A 27,743-nucleotide genomic window follows, 5' to 3' on the forward strand; every position below is an offset into this window, starting at 1 on the left:
TTTTAATATTTGAGGGATATGTTGCTAAATTTATTTTGGATTCAAGAATGGTGATCCCAAAGAAGCAGTTAAGTGGCATAGTGGATAGAATATTGGACTTGGAATTGGGAAGCTGAGTTCAAATCCAGCCTCAGACAGTTGCCACTGTATGATCCTGGATGCTTGACTTCTGTTTGCCTCAGTTTCTTTTTTTAAAATTTTATTTATTCAAGGGAATAGGGTTAAGTGATTTGTGCAAGCTCACACAGCTGGGCAATTATTAAGTGTCTGATGCTGGATTTGAACTCAGATCCTCCTGACTCCAGAGTCAGTGCTCTATCTACTGTACCACCTAGCTGCCCTTTCTCTCAGTTACCTTAGTTGCAAATGGAGATAATAATAACACCTATTTCACAGAGTTCTTTTTATGATCAAGTGAGATCATATTTATAAAAAAAGGGATTAACACAGTACCTGTACACAAAAATAGGTATAATAAATCCTTGTTCTCTCTTCCCCTCCTCCTCAAAGAGAGTAAATTAATAAATGTATTATCCTTACTCTCTTTCATAGCACTTTACATTTTTTTCATCCCTTTCTTCAACTTTCCCTTACCCTTTGAGGTAGAAGAGGAAGGTATTATATTCTCCATTTGACTGATGAGAAAACTGAGGTATAGGGAAGTGGAATATTTTGCCCAAAAGGCAAAGTTCATAGTGGAATACAACTAGAATCTTAACCAAATTCTTCCCTTTCCAATATATACCACATTCATTCTCTCTAAAATAAAATAATAATAATAATAATAATAATAATAATAATAATAATAAATGTTATCATTTCACAACACTTTTGGGAGGTCACTAAAAATAAATATGAATGTTTTTCTATTATATTTTAGCCCCAGTAAGGGGAAATTTTTTTTAAAAAGAGAAATGATATTCTGTTGCTGTAAAGTACATAGTGTATTGTGACTAGAGATACAATGAATGTTACTAAGTAAAAATTAAAAAAAAAATAACAAGTTAGAATCCATAATGGACCTGTATCTGAATCATTAGACTGAAAATTGAAAGAATTCATTTCTTGGTTCTTTTCATTTGAAATAGTTAAGAATTTCTGAAGGAAATCCTCTCAGTCATGAGGATTGAAAGAGAAATGTTCCTTCAACTTTGAATTCAGTGAAAATCTTAGAGTCTCACTTGTAACAAAACATGGATTTTCAGAGTCTGAATACAACCAGAAGGTATCATCACCCTTGGACTAAAAGGCCTAGTTCCAACCTATTTTTGTTTTCTCTGCTGGGATTCATCATCCAGAGGGAGGCGGGAACTACTGCCAAGGCTACAATTTTGCTCACTGAAGGACAAATAGCTTAATATGTTATTTTGAATTTACCAGCAGCTTTCTCCAAAGCAGGGCCCCTGGGCCAACTGCCCCTCCTTCAGAACCCCTCTTTCACATGATGACCTTGTCTAAGAAACTGTTGCTTTCAATATTGTATTCAACTGTTTATTTTTTTTAAATGTAGCAAGCAATCAGATAGTATCCATCCCCCTCCACTCTCCCACCCCTCCTCCAGCACTAAGTGTAACTGGTAAACCACCAAAATCTTATTGAAGTTTAGGGTGTACAGTACTAGAGGCAATCTTCTGTGAAACTGCCTTGAGAGGCAATGAGTTGAGGTATCAGAAAACATCTGTATGTAACTTTGTGGCAGGGCTATTAAGTGAGGAGATTCTATCTTTGACTAAAGAAACCGAGGGGGGGCGGTGTCTCACATCAGAGCCTTGTTTAGCAAGGACTTCATATGGTATATCACTATAATGCAGCTATTGTGGCCATTGTAGGTCTCTCCTTCATTCCTGGGATTTGAGACTTTGGGATAAGAGAGATTCTGGAAGTAAAACCTCCAGTTAGACCAACTGCAAGAGTAGTTGGACATCTGCTACTCAAATCTCTCCTCTGGAAGCCCCTTCTTTGATATCAACATAATCATGAACAAGAGATAAGCTGGGAATCTTTGGAAGGAGAGACTATATATTAGAGTATTTCTCTTGAATCCCAGTGCCTAGCCTGGGACATTGCACATTGTGAACTGCAAATTACTATGTAACACAGGAGTGTTATTCGATTCCACATGCACTGAATTATCTTCCAAATGTCTATTTACCAACTCATTAGAACCTCACAACAGGTAGACAGGGCAGGTATAATTATTCTCATTTCAGAGATGAGGAAACTGAGGCACAAAGACATGAAGGAAACTTCCACAAAGACTTTATAGATAAAAGAAGAGCCAGGACTCAAATCCAAGTCTGGAGCTCTCTTTTCTATGTCACATACATGGTGAATATATAAGTTTCACAAACAATTCAGAGCTTCATATAAACCTTGTCATTGATTTTCATGGGCTGTTGCCTTAGGGAAATACTTCATTTGTTCATTAATTCATTCAGCAGCTGGTGGAGCAATGGATAAAGAACTGGGCCTGGAGTTAGGAAGATCCAAGTTTGAACAGGGCCTCAGATATTTATTAAATGTGTGATCTTGGCCAAATTACTTAACCTCTGTTTATATCACATTCCTTAACTGTAAAATAGGGTCAATAAGAGAACCTATCTCATGGGGTTGTTATGAAGATTGAGTGAGATAATATTTGTAAAAAGTGTCTAGCACAGTTCCTGACATGTTATTCAGTTGTTTCAGTCATGTCAGATTCTTCATAGACCCATTTGGGGTTTTCTTAGCAAAGGTACTGACTAGATTTGCTATTTCCTCCTCCAGTTCATTTTACAGATGAGGAAAATGAGGCAAACATGGCTAAAGTGACTTGCCCAGGGTCACACAGCTAGTTTACTGAGGTCAGATTTGAATTCAGATTTTCCTGTACTCACTGTACCTACTATGGCATTTATTGTGATATAAATACTTATTATCACCCCCTTTTCCATTCACCCCCCACTACTTATTCATTTAATAAACATAAATTTAGCACTCTTTGCAAGGCATCAGATCTCAATGATAGAATATTGCTGGAAGTTTTTAAGTAGAAGTACCCTATAAGGTCTATGGAAGAGAACTGTAGTTATGATCATAAAGGTAAGAAGAGATAACAAATTAATATAAATAGTCACATTATTAAGGGGAAACTTAATTGAGGGGACAAAGAGGATTTTGTTGTTCATTTGTTGAGAGAGAGAAGCTGGGGTTAGGGGTGGAGTTGTTGGATTAATGGGATAATGCTGAGTTCACCAGGTTGGTTGGCATAGGATCCTGGTATTTGAGGTTTGAAAGGATGTTAGAAATCATCTTATTTAATTCTTCCATTTCATGGATATGCTCAGTTTAGGCAACCTTTCACAATATAGGAAGATGCAATATAAAGAAGAGACATTTTCTCAAGTCTAGTCCCAACAAAATTTGAGATAGAATGGGCTGTTTGAGTAACTGACCATTTTTGTAACAGACTTTTACCAAGGACACTGTGATTTGGGGAATATGGATGTTCCCTTTGTCTCTTGACCTATAACTGGTCAATTAAATATAATAGGGTACTATTATAATTCAAGCTGTTTCCATGATTACTCAAAGCACATGTATAATCCTGGAGAAATGAGAGGGTTCAGGGTCCTCAGTTCACTTATCTGGGGCAGAACCTTAACTAGGGTGTGGTCAAGGGGACTTTGTCTATTGATTCTAAAATTTAGAGGGCTCATAACATTCATCTAAACATAACATATATCTTAAAACATTTGACCTTAAGATCTAACTAAACAAACCATTAAAAAAGGAAGCTACCTGATAAATCAATCAGTGAGCTACTATAGTATTTAATTCCCCCTTCAGTTCAACAGAATGTATCTGAATTACTTCCGGTATTGTTTTTACATCATGAAAGATGATTTTAGGCCATGTCTAGTACTATGGGGTACTACTTTCCCTGAGTGCCAGAATTGCTCAAAGATATTGGCCACAGATCTCTCCTAAACTGAACTCAAATGGCCTAAGAGGATCATAAACCCCAGTCCCAATTTCCTTTAATACCTTCTAATTTATTGGCATCAACTACTGTGACTCTCTTCTTATCACATTGCTCAGCAGAAGAAATAACACCTGTATCATGGCCATTTTAATAGTTATCATTTCTATAGCACTATAAAGTTTGCAAAGTGTTTTATAAATATGTCACTTGATCATCTCAAAAATACTAGATTGTAGGTTCTATTATTATCTCCATTTTACAGATGAGGACCCTGAGGCAAAGGGCAATTAAGATATTTGCCTTGGGTCACCTAGTTATTAAGTGTCTAAACTTGGATTTGAACTCAGGTCTTACTGACTCTAGGCTCAGTGCTCTCTTTGCCCTGCCAACAGATACCTCATGAATGAACAAATTAAGCCTTTCCCCAATGAAATACTCTTGAGGAACAGAAGAGAAAATAGTTTGTGTTTATAGAATGGTGAACATGCCCCCTATGAGTCAATGGGACAGCTCTTTGAGGACTATGACCTTTGATTGCTTTTCTTTTTCTTTTTCTTGTTTTTTGTTTTTTTGTTTTTTAGGTTTTTGCAAGGCAAATGGGGCTAAGTGGCTTGCCCAAGGCCACGCAGCTAGGTAATTATTAAGTGTCTGAGGCCGGATTTGAACCCAGGTACTCCTGACTCCAGGGCCAGTGTTTTATCCACTTCGCCACCTAGCTGCCCCTGCTTTTCTTTTTAACAACACTTGCAAAGATTTCTTGCAAAGAAGTCAACAGAATCCCAGTTATAAGCAGTGATAGAAATCAACCCCTTTCACTTAGAGGGTGGAGAACTTGTGTATCATTAAAAAAAAAATGGCCAGTGTAGTTAAAATAGTGCAGAGAAACCTGGAGCCCATTTCCCTCCACAAAGTGTTAGTTGTATCCCAGAAACCCATATGAAGACATCCTTGATAGGTGAAATCAACAGTTCCTTAGTCTGGGGAGTTCCACTGCAGAACCTCAATGTAACAGCCCTGGTCAGAGATGCTATGCCCCTCCAGACCTCCTAGAACACTTTGTACTTCACCCCTCTCTATAGTACTTACCATATAATAGGGTATAGTAGAGCTAATTGTACCAGAGCCTACTACAAGAGAATTAGCTTCATAAGAAAAGAAACCTTGTCTTATTCAAATTTTGTCTCCCCCCCCCCGCCCCCCCCCCCCATTAGCTCAGGGCTCTACATACAACAAGAAATGAATGAATAATGTTTAATGGGGTGGGGGATAAGTAAACTCAAATATGCATACATGCATGATTGAAGGAAAGAGTAAATTGAACACCAGGTGGCTTGCCTTTGGAACTGTTGTTGGGATTGGCAGGCCAGAGAAATTGAGAACTGGAAGACTCCAAAAACTGCATTAGGCAAGACAATTATTAATGATATCATCACTGCCTGACACATAGTAGGCACTTAATAAATGTTTATTGATTGGCTGATTGATAGCCACCATCACCATCGACATAAACTAGTTTTTGCTTGACTTTAAATTTGGCAATGTGATTGGGATGTACCTGACTCAGACCTATAAAATTTCCAAATTAGGTTCACAAGTTTAGAGATATTTTAAAAAGTAGGGCTCAAGAAGAAACATCTTAGCCTTCAATGTTATCTCTAGCAACATCCTTTGGATGTTTTCATCAAAACCTTGAGAGTATATTCCTTATTTGAGCCAAAAGTTCCTATCCTCATATAAAGGATTGAGTGGCTTTCTTTACCCTGAGATACACTGAGGTGTATCTTAAATGTAACTATAAAAATCTAACTATAACACAAAAATTACCCTTTACTGTTTTCCCTGCTTCCATTTACCCCTCTACCTGTTTGAGAGATTCTGAGACTTGTCATGGTTTTTGATTAGGAAATGCTAATTATGATTAATGGTCTCTCCCTTTGCCTCTTTAATTATGAATTTTTATGTTCTAGTGTTGAGGATCATCTCATTAAGTATCTAATTGGAAGATACCACATATTAATTACAGGTTATAGTTTCTGAGCCAACAAAGTCTGGGATCTAAAGTGAGAGCCATGTAAGAATGGAGATGAAAAATCAAGTTGAACTCCTGCTGCTCCACAACAGGTCATAGATGAGACCTTATGATTATAGAAAAGAAGACTGGGAAGACACTGAGAAAGAAGAGAGAAACATGGAGGCACCATGTTGTTGAGGGGGGAGTCCCTTTTCTTGTTCTCTAGAAGGGTGGCATTATATGGGATGAGAAAGATGAGGAAAAGATGCAATAGAAACTGTAGGAAAAAAATATTGAAATAAGTTTCTCTGATAAAGACTTGATTTCTCAAATAGAGAACTGAATAAAATTTATTAAAAAAGAGCCATTCCCCAATTATTAAATGATCAAAAGATATATAGAATTTTCAGATGTGGTTATCAACACTATCTATTTATAACATTTTTTTAAAAATGTCTTAATTCACTATTGACAAGAGAAATGTGGATTGGAACAGTTCTGAGGTACTACCTTATTTATACCCATTGGAGAAGCTAATAGGACAGAAAGAGAAAATGACAAATGTTGGAGGGGTTATAGAAAAAATGAGATGTTAATGCACTCTTGGAGGAGTTGTGAAAGGATTTAACAATTTTGTAGAACAATTTGGAATTATTTCCAAAGGGCTATAAAACCATGCTTATCCTTTGACCCAGCAATGACACCATCAGGTCTATATATTCCAGAAGAGATGAAAAACAGGAAGGGTGGTGCAGTGGATGGAACACTGGCCTTGGAGTCCACAGGGTGGGAGTTCAAATCAGACCTCAGACACTGGACACTATCTCTGTGATCTTGGTCAAGTCACTTAACCCTTATTATCTCACATCCAGGTCCATCTCCACTCATTTTGATTCATATCTGGTCACTGGACCCAGATGACTCTGGAGGAGAAAGTGAAACTGGTGATGTCTCACTCAAATCCAATTCATGTGCTTGTCATGGCATCACCTCCATGATATCTAAAAGCAATAGGTAAAATCATGGTGGCATATGCCTATAATACTGGCTACTGGGGAAAGTCAAGGCTAATGGATCACTTGAATTTAGGAGTTCTGAACTAAAGTCAATCATGTAAAGCTAAAGTTGACTGAGTTTTCACAGTAACTGTGGCACAAACATAGTGAAACCCCCAGGAGTAGAAGGGGGGGTTCTTCCCTCTGAAGATGGTTTGACAGAAGATTCAAATGCAAGATTCTAGGCTGTGTTTGTGTGTGTGTGTGTGTGTGTGTGTGTGTGTGTGTGTGTGTGTGTGTGAGAGAGAGAGAGAGAGAGAGAGAGAGGTATATCCATTGCCCTCTTTGAACCTCAGCTTTCTCCATAAGATGAAATTAGATTACTTGACCTCTCCCAACTCTAATATCTTATGACATTATTAGATCTCTAATGATTTTTTTTATCTTTATGATTCTTATTCTCAAACTACAACTTTAAAAAAAAGTTTTTCTGCAGGATAATGATCCTTTCCTTCCACTTTAGTGAAGGATTTTAGTAGATTTAGATAAGCAGTATCTGATATCTATCTACACACATACACACAGATATTTAATGTATATATATAATATATATATAAAACATACATATATGTGTGAATATATATATATTGTGTGTATATATGTAGAATCTATATACATACACATCTTTTGTGTATATAGGTGTGAGTATCTTACAAAATCCTTTATCTAATTATTTCCAATCAGATGTAGGTACTACAGATATTGTTTTCCCTAAGAGATGAGGAAAATGAAGCTCATAGAGATTAATTGGCTAACTTTTCAATTTTTTTATTTATTATTTAAGGTAATGGGGTTAATTAACTTGCCCAAGGTCACACAGCTAGGCAATTATTTAATGCTTGAGGTCAGATTTGAACTCAAGTCTTCCTGACTCCAGGGCTGTTACTCTATCTACTATCCACTATGCCCCATCAGCTTTCTTTTCAATGGTTAAAGGAAGAAAGTCTGTCTTCTTGACCCTATGCTTAGCTAGCTATTCTCTACATCAAGCCACCCCCTAAATCCCTAGTCAGTTTCCCTCATTCCCTGAAATTATTTTAATGGTAGAGTCTAAAGAACTCCAGAACAGTGAATTTATTTTTAAAAATGAGTTATTAGACTGAATTGGCAGCCAGATTCAGTCAAATGGGTAATCTGAAAACCCTGTGTGGATATTACTTGAATGTATCCTCTGAAAGCACTTAATGATGTGCCTAAGTTTAACTGTGATGAGCCCTCTCTGGGCTTCCCTATTTCTAGTCTTATCCTAAATTTTCTCACCTTGCTCTTGACACAGAACAATAAACTTATTAATTTTTCTTCAGGGTTATAAGGAGTGAAAATATTCCTTGGATGAGCTGCCTAGCAGTCTTAATTTCAAATGTGGTGCTTGGTGTTCAACGTAACTTGTTCAGAGAATTACTGGCTTAGTGATCCTTGGGTAAGTCATTTGCCTTCTTTGAGGCTCAAGTTTCCTCATCTAAAAAGTAGGAATAATATCTTCAGTGCTGTCTTCAAAGGGTTTTGTAAAACTTGATGAAAACATGATATCAACATGCTTTAAAAAATTTTAAGGTCTATATAGGGAAAGTAATCCAAAAGTCTTGAGACAGCTCACTGGTACAGTGGATGGAGTGTTGGACCCAAAATCTGGAAGACCAGTTCAATTTAGCTTCAAACATTCCTTAGCTGTGCGACCCTGTTCAAGTCACTTAACCTTTGTCTGCCTCAATTTCCTTAAATGTAAAGTGGGAATAATAATAATAATAATAATAATAATATCTATTTTTAAGAGTTGTTGCAAGGATAAAACAATTTAATATTTGTAAAGATCTTATAGCACAGTTCCTGGCACAAAGTAAAAATTGACAAATACTTATTCCTTTCCCTTAATGCAGTATTAAGCTGTGAAAACTGAAAACAGAATCAAGACTTTTGGGACACACTGTTATAAATGTCATTTATTGTTATTACCAAAGCAAAATGAAAAATGTAAAAATAACAAAACCTAAAAAGGCTAACTGAATTTTTACCATTTAATTATTTTCAAACAAAATCAGTGGTGAATAGACAATAATTCAAAACAGGTTTCTTTTTCTTTCTTTTTAGTTTTTTTGCAAGGCAAATGGGGTTAAGTGGCTTGCCCAAGGCCACACAGCTAGGTAATTATTAAGTGTCTGAGACCGGATTTGAACCCAGGTACTCCTGACTCCAAGGCTGGTGCTTTATCCACTACGCCACCTAGCTGCCCCAAAACAGGTTTCTTAAAAATTATCAAACCAAATTAATTTAAAAGTATTCTCCTACAGCATGTCGCAAAAGTCTCAATGCAGTTTGAAGTTCTTAAAGTTTAAGTTTTAATGTTTAATATTAAAATGTTAAGGCATTAAGTCTTTGGAGGCACCCTATATTAGTACATGAAGGCATCAAAGACATATAATTTAGTCAATGTAAATAATCCCTCCTCCTGCAGAGATTCCAATCCTTCTATAATTTAGGAGATATAATTGTCTCTTTAAAAATCACTGCAACCAATTGCTATTGTTTCAGAAGTACCATTGTCTCTAAAGATCATTAAGTATTAGTAAATTATCATTACCACCAGTACCACTATCACTACCACTAATACTAATCAAGTGATAAATTTTAGGGGTATTATCATTACTAAAATCTCAGTTTAAAGAAATACTTTTAAATAATAATCCTTCATTCAGCTCAGAGCTTGCCTTCTGACTCTAGACTTTGACATATGACTCAGTTCCCTTTTCACCTTGGAATTTCCCCTTGCCCTCATGGCCTTCTCACCCTGAAATACCTCTGTCCCCTTGTTAAGAAGATCTCCACTTTGAGGAGGGACTCAGATCTATTTTTCATCACACCTCTCCCTCTGCTTCTGAGCACTATACTTCTAGGGTACCTCCCCATCCCAAGTTTTCAATCTTTCTCCATTAGAAAAGACTCCTTGAGGGCCTGTACTATGTTTCCTTGCTTTTACACATCAGTTTTTACACAATGCCTGATATATAAAGTACTTAATAATTAGGCCACAAGTATTTATTAACACTAGAAAGACTGGGCTTACCAACTGACACAAAATTTTTATTATAATCTTATTTTGAAATAAATATTTTTATCTTATCTCCATTTTCTTTGTCTTATGTATTAAAAAATGCAGAGTCAATTGATATAACTTGTATCCTTCTAAAATTTTGGTCCTCCTTGTTTAACTCTCTACACTGTAGAAAAACAGGCCTTGCCATCAGGAAGGTCACAGTCTAATGGGGAGAAAACAGTACTCCAACAGTATATAAGAAGAAGATATATACAGGATAAATTGGAGACAATAGAGGGAAGACATTAGAATCAAGGGGGATCAGGAAAGGCTTCTTGTAGAACTTGCTAATTTACTTGGGACTTAAAAGAAGGACAGGAATCTAGGACACAGAGATGAGGATGGAGAGAATTCCAAACCTGGGGGACAGCCAATGCAAAAGTCAAGAGTCTGGAGATGGAATACCTAGCTTGAGAAATAGCAAGAAGACCTGTGTCACTGAATCACAGAGTATGTAGCAGGGAAGAGAAAAGTCACAGTGTAAGAACACTAGAATGGTAGGAGGGAACCAAGTCTTTGAAACCCAAAGGAAGATTTCATGTTTGATAAAAGTTGATAGAAAATCACTGTGTTTGTATGTGTGTGTGTGTGTGTGTGTGTGTGTGTGTGTGTATGTGTGTGTGTGAGAGAGAGAGAGAGAGAGAGTGCCAGACAGACAGATACACAGAGAAAGAAAGAGAGAAATGATGATCAAATTTGTATTTTAGGATATAAATAGATTTGCAAAGAACTTCACATGTATTTTCTCAATTGATCCTCATGATACAGTGATAAAGACCAAGATAAGTATTTTCTTATATTGCCCTCCATATTTAGTTATGTAAAGTATGTAAATATAAATCTATTCAACTTTTATATATGGGAGCAGACATTAAACTTAGTTGTTTGGTCTTGTCTGAAGACTTGAAAACACTCTGTAAGGAAAAGTGAACACAAACCTGATTGAATTGTGGAAATTTCTAAAATGTATTCTTAAGATAAAGTAGATATATGTCTGTTCCCAAACCATATAGTCAACTCACAAACTGCCATAAAAAGAGGATCTAGTCCCAAGTCCTACATGAGAGAAACTACTTTAAGACTCAGCCCAGCCCAATTCCAAAGGTAACCACATCTCCTAGACGGTGGAAAATTCAAAAAGTCAAGCAACTTCCTTATCCTTCTGAAGCCAGAGGTTTCTGATCAATATTAACCAACCAGAAGTTTAGAACAATTCCTCTTTCTCTCCAGAGATCTACTGGGCTCTCCACACCTCCACAAGGAGCTAAAAGTTTCAAATTAAATGGAAAGCCTAGATTGAAATCAACATAATTGATTCCAAGTTAAGAAAAGAAAATTCAATCACTTGCCCTGGTTTCCTTTTTTGTTGCTTGTTTGAAAGGCACAGGCGGTGCTCTAGCCACTGAGCCACCTAGCTGCCCCCCCCCCCCATTTCTTTTTAAGAGTACATAACCCCAGGAATACATTAAATGATAGAACTAGATTAAATTATTAGCCCCTCCACCCCACCAAAAGCAGAGATCCAATACCATTAAAATGACTAATTACTAAAGAATTTAGCAAGGCACTCCTTTTGGGCTTCAGTTTGGAGTCTTCCCTTAGTTTAAACTCTGCAGAAGGAAATGGAGGATTTCTTAATTTGGCTGTAATATTTTTAGTTCTATTTCTATGAAATATTTCCCCCTTTCTTGGTAAGAATAATTTTACATTTTTATGCAAAGTCCAAGAAGTAGCTTTTTGGCAGGTGTGAGTCAAACTGAAGTGCTCCTTGGGGAACTTTTAGCTATAACACTCAGAGTTGTAAAACTTGTCACCGTGTCAAGAACTGCCAATTTTATTTTTTTGTTTTCTTCCACTCTAGCTAGGTTCTTTTCCAAATCAAGAAGTAAAGTTGCAGAGAAGATGGATGTTAATATCTTAATCTGAACATCAACTATAACTTCTAACTAACTGAGGATATAGCATTTCCTAAAGTCTACAGTTTTTTCCGGCAAGGACATCCCCAAGTTGCTCAACCTCCTTGCAGTGATCAGAAATTTGCTATCGGAGGAGGCCTATAGTGGTCTTTTAAAAACCCCTCACCAAATTTGAATCGCAGCTGGGAGCTTACTCCCAACGCTTTATGAATTTTGTTTGACTACATTCCCTAACAAGGCCGATTCTTATGGTCCCCGGCCAAAATCCAGAAAGATCAGCTTCATACGACTAGGAAAACATTTTAAAAATCGTTTATTTATAATTATCTTTTTCCAACGGGGAAAGTGGAGGAATCCTTAACCTGTCAACTCGAGAAATTCGCTAAAAGTTGTCGAATTCCCCAGAGGCTGAGGCAGGCTCCAAGGTGTGGGCATAGTTACTCTCAACCTCAACAACACTCCACAGTCCCTGGACTCCTAGTCCCGGAAAACAATCCTGTTGGTTCAGTTCATTCTGAACTAGTCGATTCGAAAGTGCAAGAAGTCAAAAGGGGGAAGAAACCCTGACTCCTCTAAATTAGACTGAAAATCTCTGGGATCCAGGGAGGAGGAGGCACTGACAAGCCCAGTTGTCCTAAATTGAGTGGGAAAGAGTCAAGCAAAAATTTCCGGTTTTATTACGGAGCTCTGTAAATGGGTAGGCATTCTCTCTCTCTGAGGAGGAACCAACCTTTGGGAAGCCGAAAGGGGAGTTAGCGGATCTGCGTTTAAATCTGGCCTATGATCACTTCGCACAAGATATGTAATATTCTTATGACTCAGTTTCCTCAATTATAAAATGAGGGAATTGGAATACTAGACGACCTCTTCCAACTCTGATATATTTCCCTTGAGCATAATCCTCTACCCAGTTGTTTTACCAAGGCGATAGTGGTGGGGGCAGGGGAAAAGCTACACTTAATACAAACTGTATAGTTCACCTCCTCCATTCCAAAAGGTAAGCCCTGGCTCACCAGTTCCTTCTTTGGCTCTGTGGATTTGTTCACCCAGTTGGCCCTGCTTTCCAGATGCAGCACCTATCCTGGATCCTCCCTCCCACCACCCCGACCTTCCTCCACCTTCTCTACTCTCCTTCTCAGGGACCTCTCCTTCCGCTTCGATGTTCAAGGTCTCCAAGTCAGAACAGACCTTGAAGTGAATTTCCCCGGTTCTTCAAGGACATAGGAAAAGGTTGCTTTTGTTAGCCTCACTCTGCGCCTAGCCCCAGGATTGAGCCCCAGGTAGAACATTGCCTGGTCGCAAACCCCAGACGTATCCGCCTTCCCAGGCTCTGACTTACCAGCCTCTTCTGGGGCTTGATGAGTGGCCGGTTGATGCCATTCATTTTGTGGTAGAGGCCACAGGCGTTGCAAAGGTAGTGACCGGTGCCGTCTCGCCTCCACAGCGGCGTGGACATGGCCCCACAATTAACGCACTCGCGGCCCTCACCCGGGAACTCTTCCAGGAATTCTGAAACTGAGCGAAGAGAAAGGGTTTCAGGATCAGACTGCGGGAAGGGGAAACACTGCATGTACAGAGCCAGGGACGCCCTTCTCTTTACATCATAGTATTTAGGGCTAAAAAAGTCTAGAGAGTCCGTCTAGTCCGAACGGGGGGTGGGGGGCTAAAGTGACTCATCTAAATCACTCAGGTGATGGAGAGCCAGGATTCAATATGAGATTTATCTTTCGACTCACCGTTAATGTCCCCGATCCCAGGAATAGACAACTTTCCCAAATGCCAGCCCTTTGGATTTGTTATTTGGGAGGGGGGGGGGGCTCAGGGGGAGGAGATGTAGGTAGAGAAGAGTATAGGGGATGATAAGTTTTTGAGTTCCTCATTGGAAAGGAAGAGAGAGTTGAATGTGTTGTGTGGAAACAACCACCACCGCACCGAACCCTAATCCTAAAGGCCGGAAACCTAGGGTTTTATTAACTTTGACTCCAGGTTTGGACTTCACGTTTAAACACAAGGAACAGGGACGTGTACAATAGAATCCAGTGCCATCATGTCCACCTTCTTCTTGGTGGAATCCCAAGCCAACTTCCCAAACGTACAGAATTCGGAACTAGAAGGAACTGAGAGGTCTTGTTGCATTGCAATCTGGGAAAGTAGAGACCTCAAGAAGGACCATTACATCTTGGCTAACCAGAGTATCAGAATGGGGTTTCGAAGACGGAACTCTCAGAAATTCGGGTTCTGTGTGGTCTGTAAAGTCCTGACAAATATCTTCCTTATCCGCTGTCTTTCGTCCGGGAGTCGTTTAGGGAAGGAATGTCTACAGCAGGAAAAAACTACTGGGACCGAGATCTTTCCCTGCTTTTTCCTGGGCTCCTCTTCTCTTCTCCAGTGCAAATTGCTAAGCATCCTTGTCCCTCCCTGTAGGTCCAGATCTTGGGAAATCCAGAAGGCTCCCGGCAAGAGCCTCACTACGGAGGGGCAGGGGGATAGGAGTGGAAGTTAGCACCTATCTGCATAGCAAAGCCTAGCCAGGTCTCCCTGCTTTCGTTTCTACTTAGCCTTCCTGGTCCTCCAGCTGAGTTTATTTTATCCCTTGTGCCCACGCATCCTCTCCCCACAATTTTCCTTTCAGTGCTTCCTCCCTCTGCCGCCGTACCTTCCCCCCATCCCCACGATCTCCAGTTTGGGGTGTTAATATTGTGGTTTTTGCTTTTTCACCCAAGGCCGAGGCCTGGCTAAGACCAGTCCTTGGCCTCCGTGCGTCCCATGGGCCGGCTGGGCTTTGAGGCCCGCACGGCGGACAGACTGGCCCGCTGGCCGGGTTGTCTAAACAGGGCTCAGAAGCGATGTTATTGTAAGGCGATTAAAGGCGGGGGTGGGTGAGTGGGTGGGTGTGGGAGGGGCTGGGGGCCGACTCGGGGGCTTCCCTGATTTCCATCAAACCTTTGGGGGCTTTGACTGGTGGCGACGCGCAGGCTGGGCCAAGTCGGATGGAATGTGTGTGGGGGCCGCGGGCGCTAGGGCTGTTGGGGGGAGCAGGGGGAGGTGACGCAGGATCAATCACACCTCGGGTCGGGCTGCCACGGACCGACCGAGGAGCAGCGCCAGGGTGGGGGCGAAGTGTGTGTATGTATGTGTGTGTGGGAGAAGTGAAGGCGGGACTGGACCCGGGACCAGAGAACCTAGACCTGGGACCAGGACAGAGCTGAGAGTAAGGAGGCCCGGGGTGGGAGTGGGGGGGGGGGGTGTTAGCCTGCTCCATTTTGTCTTCTGGCTAGCAGCAGCAAGAGGCCACGAGCATAAATTATTGGAACTGGATTATTTCCTTTTGAAAAATCGAAACTCTGAACTCCCCTTGTGTCATCTAGCTCCGAAGCATCTCCCCGAATCTTGCCTGTAAAGGCCACACAAGGAAGGTGATAGCTAGTTCCCAAGAAACTCAAACTTGAGTGATGCCCTAATTATTTAGGAACACAGTAAGCTGTAGCATTCAATTCTGGTCATTTTGGCTACTTACATTTTGGTCACAGATATGACTTTGGGCTAGTCACTTCCCTTCCTCTGTGTCTCCGTTTTCCCATCTGTATGATGAAGGGTTTTGACTGAGACATCATAGGTCCCTTCTTTAGATTTCTTATTCTCCCAGCTCTCAACAATAGAGGCTTTACAATCCCTTCCAATTCTGTCATTCTATGTTCCTAAGTCCATTCCAGCACTTGACATTTAATGTTCTAAGATCTCTTTCAAATCTAGACTTTAGGACTGCATAAGTAAGGCAGCTTGCATTCAAAAACAGGGAGTCTAGAAGTGGACTAGGTCCCGTGTGTTCCCAAGTGATACTTCCGCCGAATAAACAAGAATTAGGATTCCGGAGCCCAGTTGTCGCCTTTCTCCTCTAGCTGACTGAGAGCCTTTTCAGTTCTTGGTACTGGGAATCAGTGGTGGAAAGTGATCAAATAAATAAGTGAACCATTATGGAACTAGAGAAGCTAGTGCCGGTTACTGAGTGCAAGATCAAGAAAGGCTCAGTTTTTCACCTTCTGTATCTTAAGCCAGAAGTTTCTCCACTGTCATGCACCCTCATCCCCAAACTCCTGTTTCCTTAGAAGAGCTAACAACAGCACAAACCAGAAGAGAAATGGAAAATAATGCCTGCTTTGAGGCAATCCTTGTCTATTTGAATGATCCTTTGGGTCTTGGAAGTGATTGAATGCACCTAAATTATCCATTTAATTGAGATGCGAAGACCTGGCAGGAGGAGAGGGGACAGGATATTTTCCCAACTTAGGTTGGGAGCCCAGAAACTGTGGGGGAGGAGGGGTAGAGAAGGCGGAGGCCTCACACCCTCTCCTCTGGGTGACTTTGTTCTCTGTAGAGATAAGCTCCCCCAGAGCCCAGGAATGGAGTTGATGGGGGGTGGAGAAGGTGGGGGAGGGTGGCAGGGAAGGAGATAACTGCTGAGGACTTGAAGTGCTTTTCAAAACAAAACATAAAAAAGTTTAGAGGGGGGTGGAATTGGGGATTTCATATAGGAAAGGGCTAGAAGAGACAGGATAGTGGAGGGGAGGGGTGAAGAAAAAAAGAGAGATGGAAAAGGATAGTTGTAAATATAGAGTAGGAAAAAGGCAAAGGAGAGGTAGATGCAAGAAAGTAGGGAGAGAGAGGGAGAGGAGATTAATACTAAGTATGAAGAGGAAAAAAAGGAAAAGGAGAAAAGAAAATGAAGTGAAACAGAGAACAAGGGAAGGGAGATGACTGAAAAGATAAGAGGAAAGGAAGAAGGAAAAGAAATGGAAGGGAGAGGAGAATGAGGAACTTTGGTAGGGCTTTGAACATCACAGAGAAAGAAGTAATTCAGTCCTGGAAAGGGCCAACTAGCAAAATGTTTGTGTGGGGGGTGAGGGTGGAGGGGTGGCTTAAAGAATAAGATAAAATGGTACTCAGCTCAAGTGGTTCTTATTGACCACTGCCTGTTTGAGTTTCAATATCTCCTTGGAAGGGGGAGAATAAGGCAACTAGGGAATTGTTTGGAAGAAGATGATTTAGGAGACCAAAAGTCTGTTCAGATATAAACTAATTTACCTCCATAAATTACTTAAAGCCCTGTAAATATGCTCCTCTTGATTAAACACTGGGCCTTCAGCTCAGCATATAGGGGACACTGAGCTCAGGTGAGGTCAAAGAAAAAGCTCCTGGAGAAGTTGGCTTTGGCTGAAGGGCTCACACAGAAAAGTCCTGAACTAGGTAGGATAGAGCTTCACCTAGGCTATAATCCATTCCCTAATCCTCAGACTGCAGAGAGGATGTGGGGTGGCCTAGAAATTACACCTGGTGACTTGGAAGTTATACCTGGGATAGCTATAAAGGGATGTCAAAATAATTGTAAGAACAATTAATCCCTAAATTCCTCTTATTGATGGAAAGGGAGTTTTTTGGGGAAAATTTTTGCTATTTTATTTTTTAGGTTTTTTGCAAGGCAATGGGGTTAAGTGGCTTGCCCAAGGCCACACAGCTAGATAATTATTAAGTGTCTGAGACTGAATTTGAACCCAGGTACTCCTGACTCCAGGGCCGGTGCTCTATCCACTGCACCACCTAGCCACCCTCATATTTTTGCTATTTTTGCATGAGTTTTTTTTTTAATTGGGGTGAGAATGTTTCAGTTGATCTAAATAATCAAATAATGAGCCTTTCAATTCTCTGCAATAACATCTCCATACTTCCTTTTTGTAGAACAGGCTAACAGTTGAGAATATGTGCCACCCTGTCAGAAACCTGTGAGATTTCAGGATTAGAGTAAGAGGGAAAGGGTAAAGTGCCTGTACCTGAAAGAAATGATCCTTATCCTAAGCCTCTCTCTCTTGTGAAGGGCAAAGATTCAAGGGAAACCTGTCTCAAAGACTTTGAGACCTAATCCCCTAGAGACTGGGGGGCAAAGGGTGGGGATGGGAACTCCTCTAGACTTAATAGTGAGCTTCTGAACCTGACCTCAGTCAGTAAGACATTCAGATAAAGGGAGTAGGAGACCAGGACTTGCCACTTAGAAAAAATAAAAATATATAATTTACTCCTAAAAGAAGAGAAGCAAAACTATCCCAACCTTCCCATTTTGCTTTTCCCACCCTCTCTACTTCACCGAGGAAGCAAAAGGGACATGTACTGCTTGGATCTTGGAGGTATGGCGGGGAACTCACAGAATGACTAGTAAGGAGTACTAAGTCCAGGCACAGGGAAAATGGTGAAGGGGAAGTTTGGTTGAAGGAGAACTCACCAAAGGTAGATCTCCGGCCAGGAAGGCCAGCTTGGCGGCTCTGTAGGCTGTGTAGAACGCTGCTTTCGAAGTGGCCTGCAGTCCAGGAAGGGGCCATGTCCGGGCTTACATAGGCTGGGTAGGCGTTAGAATAGGATCCGCTGACTGAGCGCACCAAAGAGTTGGTGTACTGCTCCCTGGTGCCACTACCCAGGAGCAGGGGGCTTTGGTATGTTCCATCCCGTCCCCCGCCGCTGCCCCCAGGAGGGCTGTGAGAGTAGGAGAAACCAGATGTCGGGTGGGGGCTGCCGGGATTAAAGGCCGAAGCCTCACCGCTTGCCTGGGCCCAACTCGGGTGACTGCCCAGTGGATGACTCTGGTGGGCAGCCTCACAGCCCGCCAGGTAGGGCATCGTGGGTAGCATGGAGGGCACCCGAGTCGTAGGCACATATACTGGGGAACTGGCCGCTGGCGAATGTAGGAAGCTACTGGAGTCATGGGCATAAGGCGCCTGGCCCGGGTTCGAAGCGAGGGCTAAACTTTGGTACATCTCTATGTAGGCCTCGTAATTCCTGTCCCAGAAAGGGGCGATTGGAAGTGTGATTAAAACTGGAAGCTCAGCGGGAGGGGCACAACTGGAACCAGGTACCGAAACCAAAGGAGCAAATGCCTTAAGATCGATTCTACTTTTCCCCCAGTGTCTGACTTGGTCTCCCTTATCTGTCTGGCTATCTGGATCGACTTAAGGGGCTGGTTTCCAGATGTTGCCAGAAAAGGATGTTACCTGGAGGGAGATGAAAAAGAGAAACAAGACCATCAACTTGGTCTTTTGTTTGTTTGTTTATGGATGCAGACCTTTTCTCTGCACCCCGATATTACCCTCCTCCCCAAACGCTCCACCAGTTTTGGAGATGACACCTGCCCTCCGCCTCTGAGTCTTCTCTCTGTTTCCATTCTCAATCTCTTAGTAGAGCCATCCTGCTTTATCCCAGAGAAACTAACCATACCTGGAACATCAGTGGAAGATTCACTTCCCATTTTAGCTCGGCTGGTTTGATAAATTATCCCCTTCACATTTCCCAAAGTGCTTGTCTGAGACTAGAGGCAAAATCCCCGGCTCCCTCGAAACATGAAATAAGATCGGTGATTTGGGGGTCCGAAAGACTCGGCAGAAGAGTTCTCAAAGTAGCTAATTTTCAAAACTCATTTACTGCTTTCCCCGTTTTTTATTATCTAGGCACTTCGTTTTCCAAGAAAAGCAAGAGTCACTGATTGGGTGATTGTTGTAACCCGGGTATTACGTTTTCCGACTCGCTTCTAAGTAAAACCCGGCAAATGACTTAAATCAAAGGCAAGTTCTTTTCTCATCACTTTTGTTTTTCGGAAGGGGGGACCGAGAAGCAATAACAAGAGAGAATCAACCTTAGATTATTACTCTTCTACCTCCACCTCCAACCCAGATTATAGGGCTCCGGTTCCCTCCAGAGAAGAAAAGTTGAGCTAAGATTTTCCGAAGTTGGGGGGACCCTGAAGTGGATTTATTGTTGAAAAATTGAACCAAAAAATCATCTCCAATCTTAGAAACCTCTCTGCACTGCGCCGACTCCTACAAGCTAAGTTCCTAAGACTAAGTCACAACGGAGAAAGAAAAAGGGAAGAACTGGCGGAGGAGAGTATCTCCAAGGAGTTGGACTCCCCAGGAGAGAAGAAGAGAGAGAAATGAAAAAAACGGCAAGGTGAAGGGTAGTCTTTGGGTTCATCAATTAGACCCAATTCCTCAGTTTGCTTTAGGAGAGCATTTGAGGACTCCGGAGGCGAGGGGAATCGCTGGCTCTCCCAGGCTCGCCTACGGAGTAACAGGGTCCCGGAGTTGAGTTAATCCGGGGGAAGTGCCTAGACTGGCACCATCCAGGCCTAACGGGATGACAAAAGTCTTGCCTTGAGATAGATCAGCAGGGCCGGCTGCGACTCAGAGACCCCTGCAGCGGCCTGAAGGGCCCAGGGCTCCGGCAGAGAGAGGGAGGCGGGAACCGGGCTGGGATAGGAGGGGGCCCTCAGGGAGAGTAGCTTCCACCGGGAGTCCGCATCCACACGGGAGCAGGGCGGCCCGTGAACCAGATAAGGACGGGCGGGCAGATAAAAGGTGGGCAGAGACATCATACTCACTGTGGCGTGGAGGGGAGGGGGCAGCAGCCGAAGCGGACGAGCAACTGGGAGCCAGAGGCAGCGCCGCAGGGAATCCCGCCGAGGGCCGGGCCGGCCCCAGCCCCTCCCCTCCCCTCCCCTCGAACCCACCCCCTGCCGCTAAGCTTCTCCAAAGGTCAGCGTCCGCCCCGCCCGACTCGTCCCGCCCCATCTCCCGGCGCCCTCCTGGGGGGCTCCAGGCTGCCCTAAACCCCCAGCCCGGGTCAGCACTGGGGCTCTGGTCCGAGGGGACCACGTGACCCTGCAAGACTTTCTCTGGGAATTTGGCTTCAGGCTGGAGCGAAGCAGGAGAAATCCCAGGCTTCTTTGGCTGGGGCCTGAATAGTCTGGTGGGCAAAGCTCTCATTTTCCAGGACAGGGTCCTCTGGCCCAGTGTCCCAATATTGGAACACAGGGCAACTAAGATGAATTGATTGATTATTTATTCTAAATTCAAACCAGACCTGTGCCCCTCTGAGTCTTGTCCGCCTCCCAGCCCCGCACACAAGCCCACTCAGTGGGTCAAGCCGTGGCCTTGAGAACCAGAGCGGGATCTCGAAACCCCTCGGCCTCTCTGACCCGGAAGCCAGCCGAAGCCTGGAGGGGAGGCTAGACGCTGAGGGTGAGTCCAACTCCGATTTTGTTTCCCCCAACAACACTCACACATTCAAAGGCTTGAGGACACCTGGCGCAAGGAAATCGGAATTATGTGCCCCAAGACAGAAATGTGCTGTGTGTTCTTGTCTACACCGGGGAGAAATTTTTTGAACCATAAAACAAGTGGAAAAGCTCTCAACAAAAGCCTCAGGGTGGGAGTGGATTGGAAAGGTGGGTTTTTGGAGGCATCGAAACAGATGCTGTGTGTACAAGACAAAGGTAGGACCTTCAGGCACTAGGCAAAAGTTTTGTGCTCTGGATCACAATCTCAAAGAAGTGTTATCCCGTAAACCCCAGGCTGTTCCTCAGGGCCGGGACCCAGCTGTTGGAGAAGGGCCTGGCCAGTTTCCTGAAGTCTCTCTCCGGTGTTCGAATTCCCAACTTCTCGAGTGGTCCAGCGGCCGCACCCTGGCTAGTGAAGACATTTTAAAGTCAACGAAAGGAACCAAATGTCAGATCTGACGGTTGCGTCTCCACGTCATCCATGAGCTACTGAGGATCCAAAAGCCCATAGCAGCCTCTCTGTTGGAGAAACCCAACACTTGGGTTCTTGCAGCTGACCCAAATTTAATGCTACTAGCAACACTTTAAAGTTTACAAAAAGCTTCACAACTGTGAAGAACTACCTGTGAGGTAGTAAGTGAAATTATTACTCTCTCATACTCCCACCTCATTTTATAAACGATAAAACAGCCCTGGTTAACTGTCTGGTCCAAGATTGCTAAGTTAGTAAGTAGTAGTAATAGTAGTAGCAGTAGTTAGTTTGTTGTTAAGTTAGTAACTGGAAGCCAGGAATCGAAAAGTTTTCTTTCAACTCCAAGTTCAGCTCTTTGTATTGTGAGATAATGCCTTTAAGTCGATCTGAACCCCGAACTAATTCCTACTATCGTTCTTCCTAAGGCCCTTTTCAAAATCCGCTCAAAAGAGCCCCTGACTCAACTGCCAAAAACTTCCTTTGGTGCACGGAGGACTCTGTATAAATTGACCCTAAAACCCAAGGGGGCAACATGGCTCTTGTAACTGTGTGGGAGGTGGAGGAGAAAGTCCAACTTGGTGAAGCTCACGGCCCTGCCCTGGCAACCATCTGGAGCTGGGACTCCCCAGAAACCAACTGGTTTAAAGAGCAGTGATGGAGCCTTCATGACTCTCCGGGACAGGAGTTCTACATAGCAATATACAGGTGTCCTGGAATATTCATATAGTATGTAGCATAATACTATTCCTCAATTGTAAACTGCTATGCGTAAGGATAACATAGTTTGTTTTTCTGGGAACTGGTATGATTTGTAATAAACCCTGCTCTCCAGATCTATGAAGCATGCACATAAGGCATTATCTATGTATACATATAATATGTATATATAAATATACTTAAATATATAGTACATAATCATGATATTTTATTATATTTTACCCTAGAGAATATATTATTTAATAGAACTGTTGGCTATTCTACTATACTATATTTCATTGTTCTTCATTCAGTATTTTATCAGATGCTCTGATTTTAATTTAAAAAAGCTACATATCTTCCCTACAAAAAGACAACAACTGATTAAGAGTTTATAAACTAAAAAAAAGAGCCTCAGAATTGAAATGACTTGACCACAGTCACACATGGGAAGGAGTGAGAGAGGAACACTCCAAACCCATTATTTTATCTGTATTAGTTTTATACCAAGTTGCCTCTTCACACCAAACGTCCATCAGTGTGTTTATGTATTTCAATCTTATTCCAATAAGACACAACATATATAGGTGTATATATGTGTTTACCTGTATAAATGGATGTGTATATATGAATACACAAATCTATTCTCATCACCATCATCATCAAAATCTTCATCATCACCGGCTACACTGAAGTTGTGATTTGTTAAATATCACAGCTAGGGTGTCGGGCACAGTCCCCCATCATTTTGACTCCAAGGCTAACTCCCAATTCAGACTGTCCTCTGTACATATGTGTTTGTGATTTCAATCATGTGAATGATGATCTATGGCTCATCATATGTATGACTGTCACATATGACTATGTATGGCTATCATGAGGCTAAACTATGCAATGTACATGTATGTGAAATATAATATTATAAATAATCACAGATTATACACACACACACACACACACACACACACACACACACACATATATATATAAAATCGACATATCCTTATATCTTCCTCCAGAAAAGTACTAATCTGAGTTCTCATCAAGGCAAGGAGAGAACCCTGGATTCTCAAAGGCTATGGACTAAAGCTCCCAGTCAGCCGATAGTTTTTGGTATGACTCAATGAAAGCGTGTTAAGTCTGTTGCCCCCAAGCATTAGGCTAGCTACATTTGGAGAGACTTGTGCCTAGGCTGGTTGCAAAGAGAGGAAATTCTTTAGTCCGGGAGACTTTTTAGAACCATCTAGGTGATAAAAAGGATTGTGAAATGCTTTGACGGAGGGAGTATTCCAAATTGATGAAAGAATATACTTATGAAATATCATGGTATTACTATATTTTGTGATAGAATCCTAAGAGCATCTTAATATTTTGCTCCTCCCCTATGGAGTAGTGTGTGTCTTCCTATTCAGGATTCCAGGGTTCTTTTCCCCGATGCTGGCTAGACACCTATTTAACGCGATTCGGCCGGCAGATTCACCGTTTCATCCTGAGTTTTAGGACACCGCTCTAAATGGAGTCTGCCAACTTTTTGTCCAACTTTTGGCCAACTGCCAACTGATTGTCCGGGAAATTTAGGAGTCAGAGAAAGGGAGCAGCGGCTAACCCCACACCTCCTCCCACTCTCTGGTTCTTCGGGTCAGTTCCTTCTACCTACGGAGGGGAGCCCTGTTTGGGAGAGGACACTTGTTTCGACTACTTTTTTTTTTGGCTATTGTGTAGTAAGCAGACGGGCTTGACCCGTCCCATCCAGTCCCATCCAGTCCTATCCCTCCCATCCGGACTCCACCAGTCTTTCTTCGAACCCTACCCCTCAGGTTTCCACTGTCCAGTCTCCTCTAGCCTCGGAACTCCGCAGTCATCTACAAAATCTGGGGGCAGGGAGAAGGTCCTGTGGAGGATGGAGAGAGCAGGCCTGTTTCAAGGGATTGGAGCCAGGGTTGGAAAATAAAGATGGGTACTTGGACCAGGTCCGATTAGAGATGTTCAGGCGTGGGTCCCAGGAAAGATCTGAGGACCTGGCTCGGTGAAGATGCCTAAAGCTCGGGGTTTACGCAGGTTTGCTAGTAGGATCAGGCATTAAAATAGCCCGGAGTTATTAGGTAGGGGCCTGGGGTTCTCTGGGCCCCACTTCGAGATTTCCATTACTTTCTGCGGGAAACTAAGGGAAGATGCTCCTGTGACTGAAATCATCCTCAGCTTGGCTTTCGTTTAGGAATGTAATTCGAGTTCGCCTCCAATAAAAGGTTGTAGATCCAAGAGTTGGAGAAGAGGACGCGGGAAAGTGGAAAATGAAGACAAAGATGAGGGCGAGACTTGGGGGGGGGGGTAGGGAAAAGCTTATGTGCACCTCCTTCTTGTACTCCCGTTCGCTTTGTGCGGGTTTGGCGGAAGCCAGAGCCCAGGTTTGGGATGGAGTGGATTTCAGGACTCTGGAGTCTAAGTTTACTAATAACTTTGGGAGTGGTAGGGGAGGGGAGGGGAAGCACGGCAAAGAAAACTCGAAGGTTTACAAGGTATTTATGTGATTTTGTTTTTTGTCTCCACCGCCAAAGTAAACAGATAATTGAAGCAAGTACCAATCAGTAAACACCAGCACTGGGATATGTTATTATGAGTCCAGCAGTTATCTAGATAAAATAAAGTCTGTTCTAAGGTTTGGCGGTAGAGATCGACCCTTCCAGGATCCGTCTTCCAGAAGAGTAAGAGGGAGAGAGAGATTGAGAGACAGTCACGGCTTTGTGGTCGCGGGTCCGGATTCCCCTATAGGAGGGATTTGCGCTGTGTGATACCCAAGTTCGACGGAGTTGACTCGGTTATTAGCCAGGCTAGGGTTTCTTGCCTTGAGTCTTGGATTCCTTTCTTCCCCTTTTCAATTGGGACGAAACTTCTGTTTCTCCTTGCCCTCCAAATAATTTCCAAGATGGAAAAAGCTCTTTTCTTTGATTTCCCCCCAGATTTTAACTTAAATCGTCTTTGAGGAGCAGTGCCATCCACTCCCTTCTCTTCTTCATCCATCTCCCCTGCCTCCAGCCGCCCCTTTCGTTCATCATCCATTCTACATCTCAGAGGGATCTCTGCCCCACCTCGGGGAAGGGAGGGATTGATTATCCCCGTACAGTTAGACATGGGCCTCGAAGGTTCACGCTTTCTCTCTCTCTCTCTCTCTCTCTCTCTCTCTCTCTCTGTCTCTCGTCTGGGAAATGAATGCAACCAAATGCCAATGCCTCCTGTTGGTGAAGTCTCAAGCCTTTAAACTACCTCCAAAGGAAAATCCAAACTCCGATCCCTCATTCCCACCTGATCCCCCAGTATAGTGGAAAGAGTTTTCGAACTGGAGTCAGTTTCAAATTAAAGTACTCCCTTTGAAATTCTTTTCTGACATTTGGTATGATATTTACTGTTGTCATAGAAGTTGATCTCTACGATCCTCAGTTTCCTGCCTGTTGTGGGGATCAAATTAGAATATGCACCTAAAGTGCTTTGTAAAATGTAAAGCTCTTACTAAGTAGTGATTTTTAAAAATAACGTTGTCTGTTTTGCTTACGGTTTGCTTTCTCCTGAACCAAACTTTTAATCTTGGTATTCCTTGGTCAAAATCTCTCTCTCTCTCTCTCTCTCTCTCTCTCTCTCTCTCTCTCTCTCTCTCTCTCTCCATCTCTCCCTCATGCTCTTGCAGAGTCCTGTCAGATATCCTCTCCCTAAAACCCTTCATCTCTTTCAAAAAGAAAATGGATATTCCCCTAAGCCAAGAGGGAAAGTTAAAAAAAAACACAGGACCCCCAGTCTTTGAACCAAACACTTTTTTAAATTAAAAAAAATGTATTTAAGGCAATGGGTTTAAATGACTTGCCCAAGTTCACACAGCTAGGCAATTATTAAGTGTCTGAGGCTGAATTTGAACTTAGATCCTCCAGGTTCTGACTCCAGGGCTGGTGCTCTATCCACTGGGCCACTTGGCTGCCCCTGAACCTGACTTGATAAACTTCCACAATAACAGTCAGACCTTAACCATATCATCATTTTAAGGAGAAGAAATTGTGGCTCAGAGATGTAAAAATGCCTTGTTCAAAGCCACAAAGTTAGCAATTGTGAGAGAAAGGAACCCAGTTCTTTGAACTACATCCAGAATTGGTTAGTTAGAACTACCCCAAGTTGGTTAGTAATATGTGTACAGTTATATCATATACTGTGGTGTGCCCTCATCAGAAAGGGTGCTGTGTTCTATGAGCAAGGCAGAATTGAAGCAACCCAAAGGAAATGTGAGCTACTCCAATTTATGGCCTTGTTTTGTTCTTCATTCTTAAAAAAGACCATGACATCAGGGAAATGATGCCATGACAAGCACATGAACTGAAGTGAGGGAGTGTTGTGCTAAGTCACCAACCTCACTTTCTCCAACAGAACTATCTGAGTCCAGTGACCAGATATGAAGCAATCAGGGTTAAGTGACTTGTCCAAAGTCATACAACTTCTGCCAATTGTCTGAGGTCAGATTTGAACTATGGTCTTCCTGATTCCAAGACCAGTGCTCTATCCATTACGCTACCTGGCTGCACCCCCCCCCCCCCATGGTAGAGCATTCTGAACTCACATTAGTCTGATCAGTCACAGTCAGTCACACAATAATTTGTCTCTGACATAGTGATGTCATTTTGATCTTCTTTGATAATGGAAGACAAGAAACAACCAACACAAAGACACTCAGATTGGTTACCTACTAATTGATTTGATTTCATGTCAATTGTAGCAGTTCCCATGGAGTAGGAAAGGGGCAAGGAGAAGTGGGTATAATTTTGAACTTATCTTCTCTTTAAGTTTTCCCTAAGGCAAATGGTGTATTTATATGCTGAGAGGTTATAATTTGCTCATGGTCACTTAGCAGCCTTGGTGTGTATTCAAGTATTCAAGAACCCAGGTCTTCTTGATTTCAAGACCAGTTTTCCTAGTAAAACATGCTTCACTGACTCTCTTCACATTTGGTAGATTACTGAAGGACCATTCAGGGGCCAAATGCTCCTGCAGATTCACTATTTTTTTTTTTTTAGGATTTTGCAAAGCAATGGGGTTAAGTGGCCCAAGGCCACACAGCTAGGTAATTATTAAGAGTCTGAGGCTGGATTGGAACTCAGGTATTCCTGACTCCAGGACCAGTGCTCTATCCACTGTGCCACCTAGCCATCCCAGATTCACTAATAATCTAAGGTTTCATGAGCCCAATACAAAGTTCTTCTGAACAGGAAGATCAAAGGATAGTGTGATGGGCAATCTTGGATGGAGAAAAAAGGAAGTGGAGGAAGCCCTAAGAAGAATCATGGAGAATTAAATGTTCTGGACTGAGTGCGGCTGTGCTAACCACTTGAGAAGAACAGAAGGATCAGGACTTAATATTGTTCCCTGTCCCCCAACCTCATCAGTCAATTTTAGCTAGTATTCATTAAGCA

At 42.3% G+C, this 27,743-nt stretch overlaps 1 protein-coding gene across 4 annotated transcripts in view; it reads right to left on the reverse strand.

Moving 5' to 3' along the window:
- Positions 1–20,548, reverse strand: part of GATA5 (GATA binding protein 5) — an 89,304-nt gene extending 68,756 nt beyond the window's left edge. For all 4 annotated transcript variants that reach the window (XM_074210427.1, XM_074210426.1, XM_074210425.1 and 1 more), the window contains exons 1-3: positions 20,454–20,548; positions 18,309–19,071; positions 13,377–13,552 (exon numbers count right to left, since the gene is read on the reverse strand). In XM_074210427.1, coding sequence (XP_074066528.1) covers positions 13,377–13,552; positions 18,309–18,837 — 705 coding nt within the window. In that variant the 5' untranslated portion in view covers positions 18,838–19,071; positions 20,454–20,548. The remainder of the gene's footprint in view (positions 1–13,376; positions 13,553–18,308; positions 19,072–20,453) is intronic.
- Between the last annotated feature and the right edge of the window lie 7,195 nt (positions 20,549–27,743).

This window comes from Macrotis lagotis, chromosome 1 (assembly GCF_037893015.1).
Source record: "Macrotis lagotis isolate mMagLag1 chromosome 1, bilby.v1.9.chrom.fasta, whole genome shotgun sequence".
Taxonomy (NCBI): domain Eukaryota; kingdom Metazoa; phylum Chordata; class Mammalia; order Peramelemorphia; family Peramelidae; genus Macrotis; species Macrotis lagotis.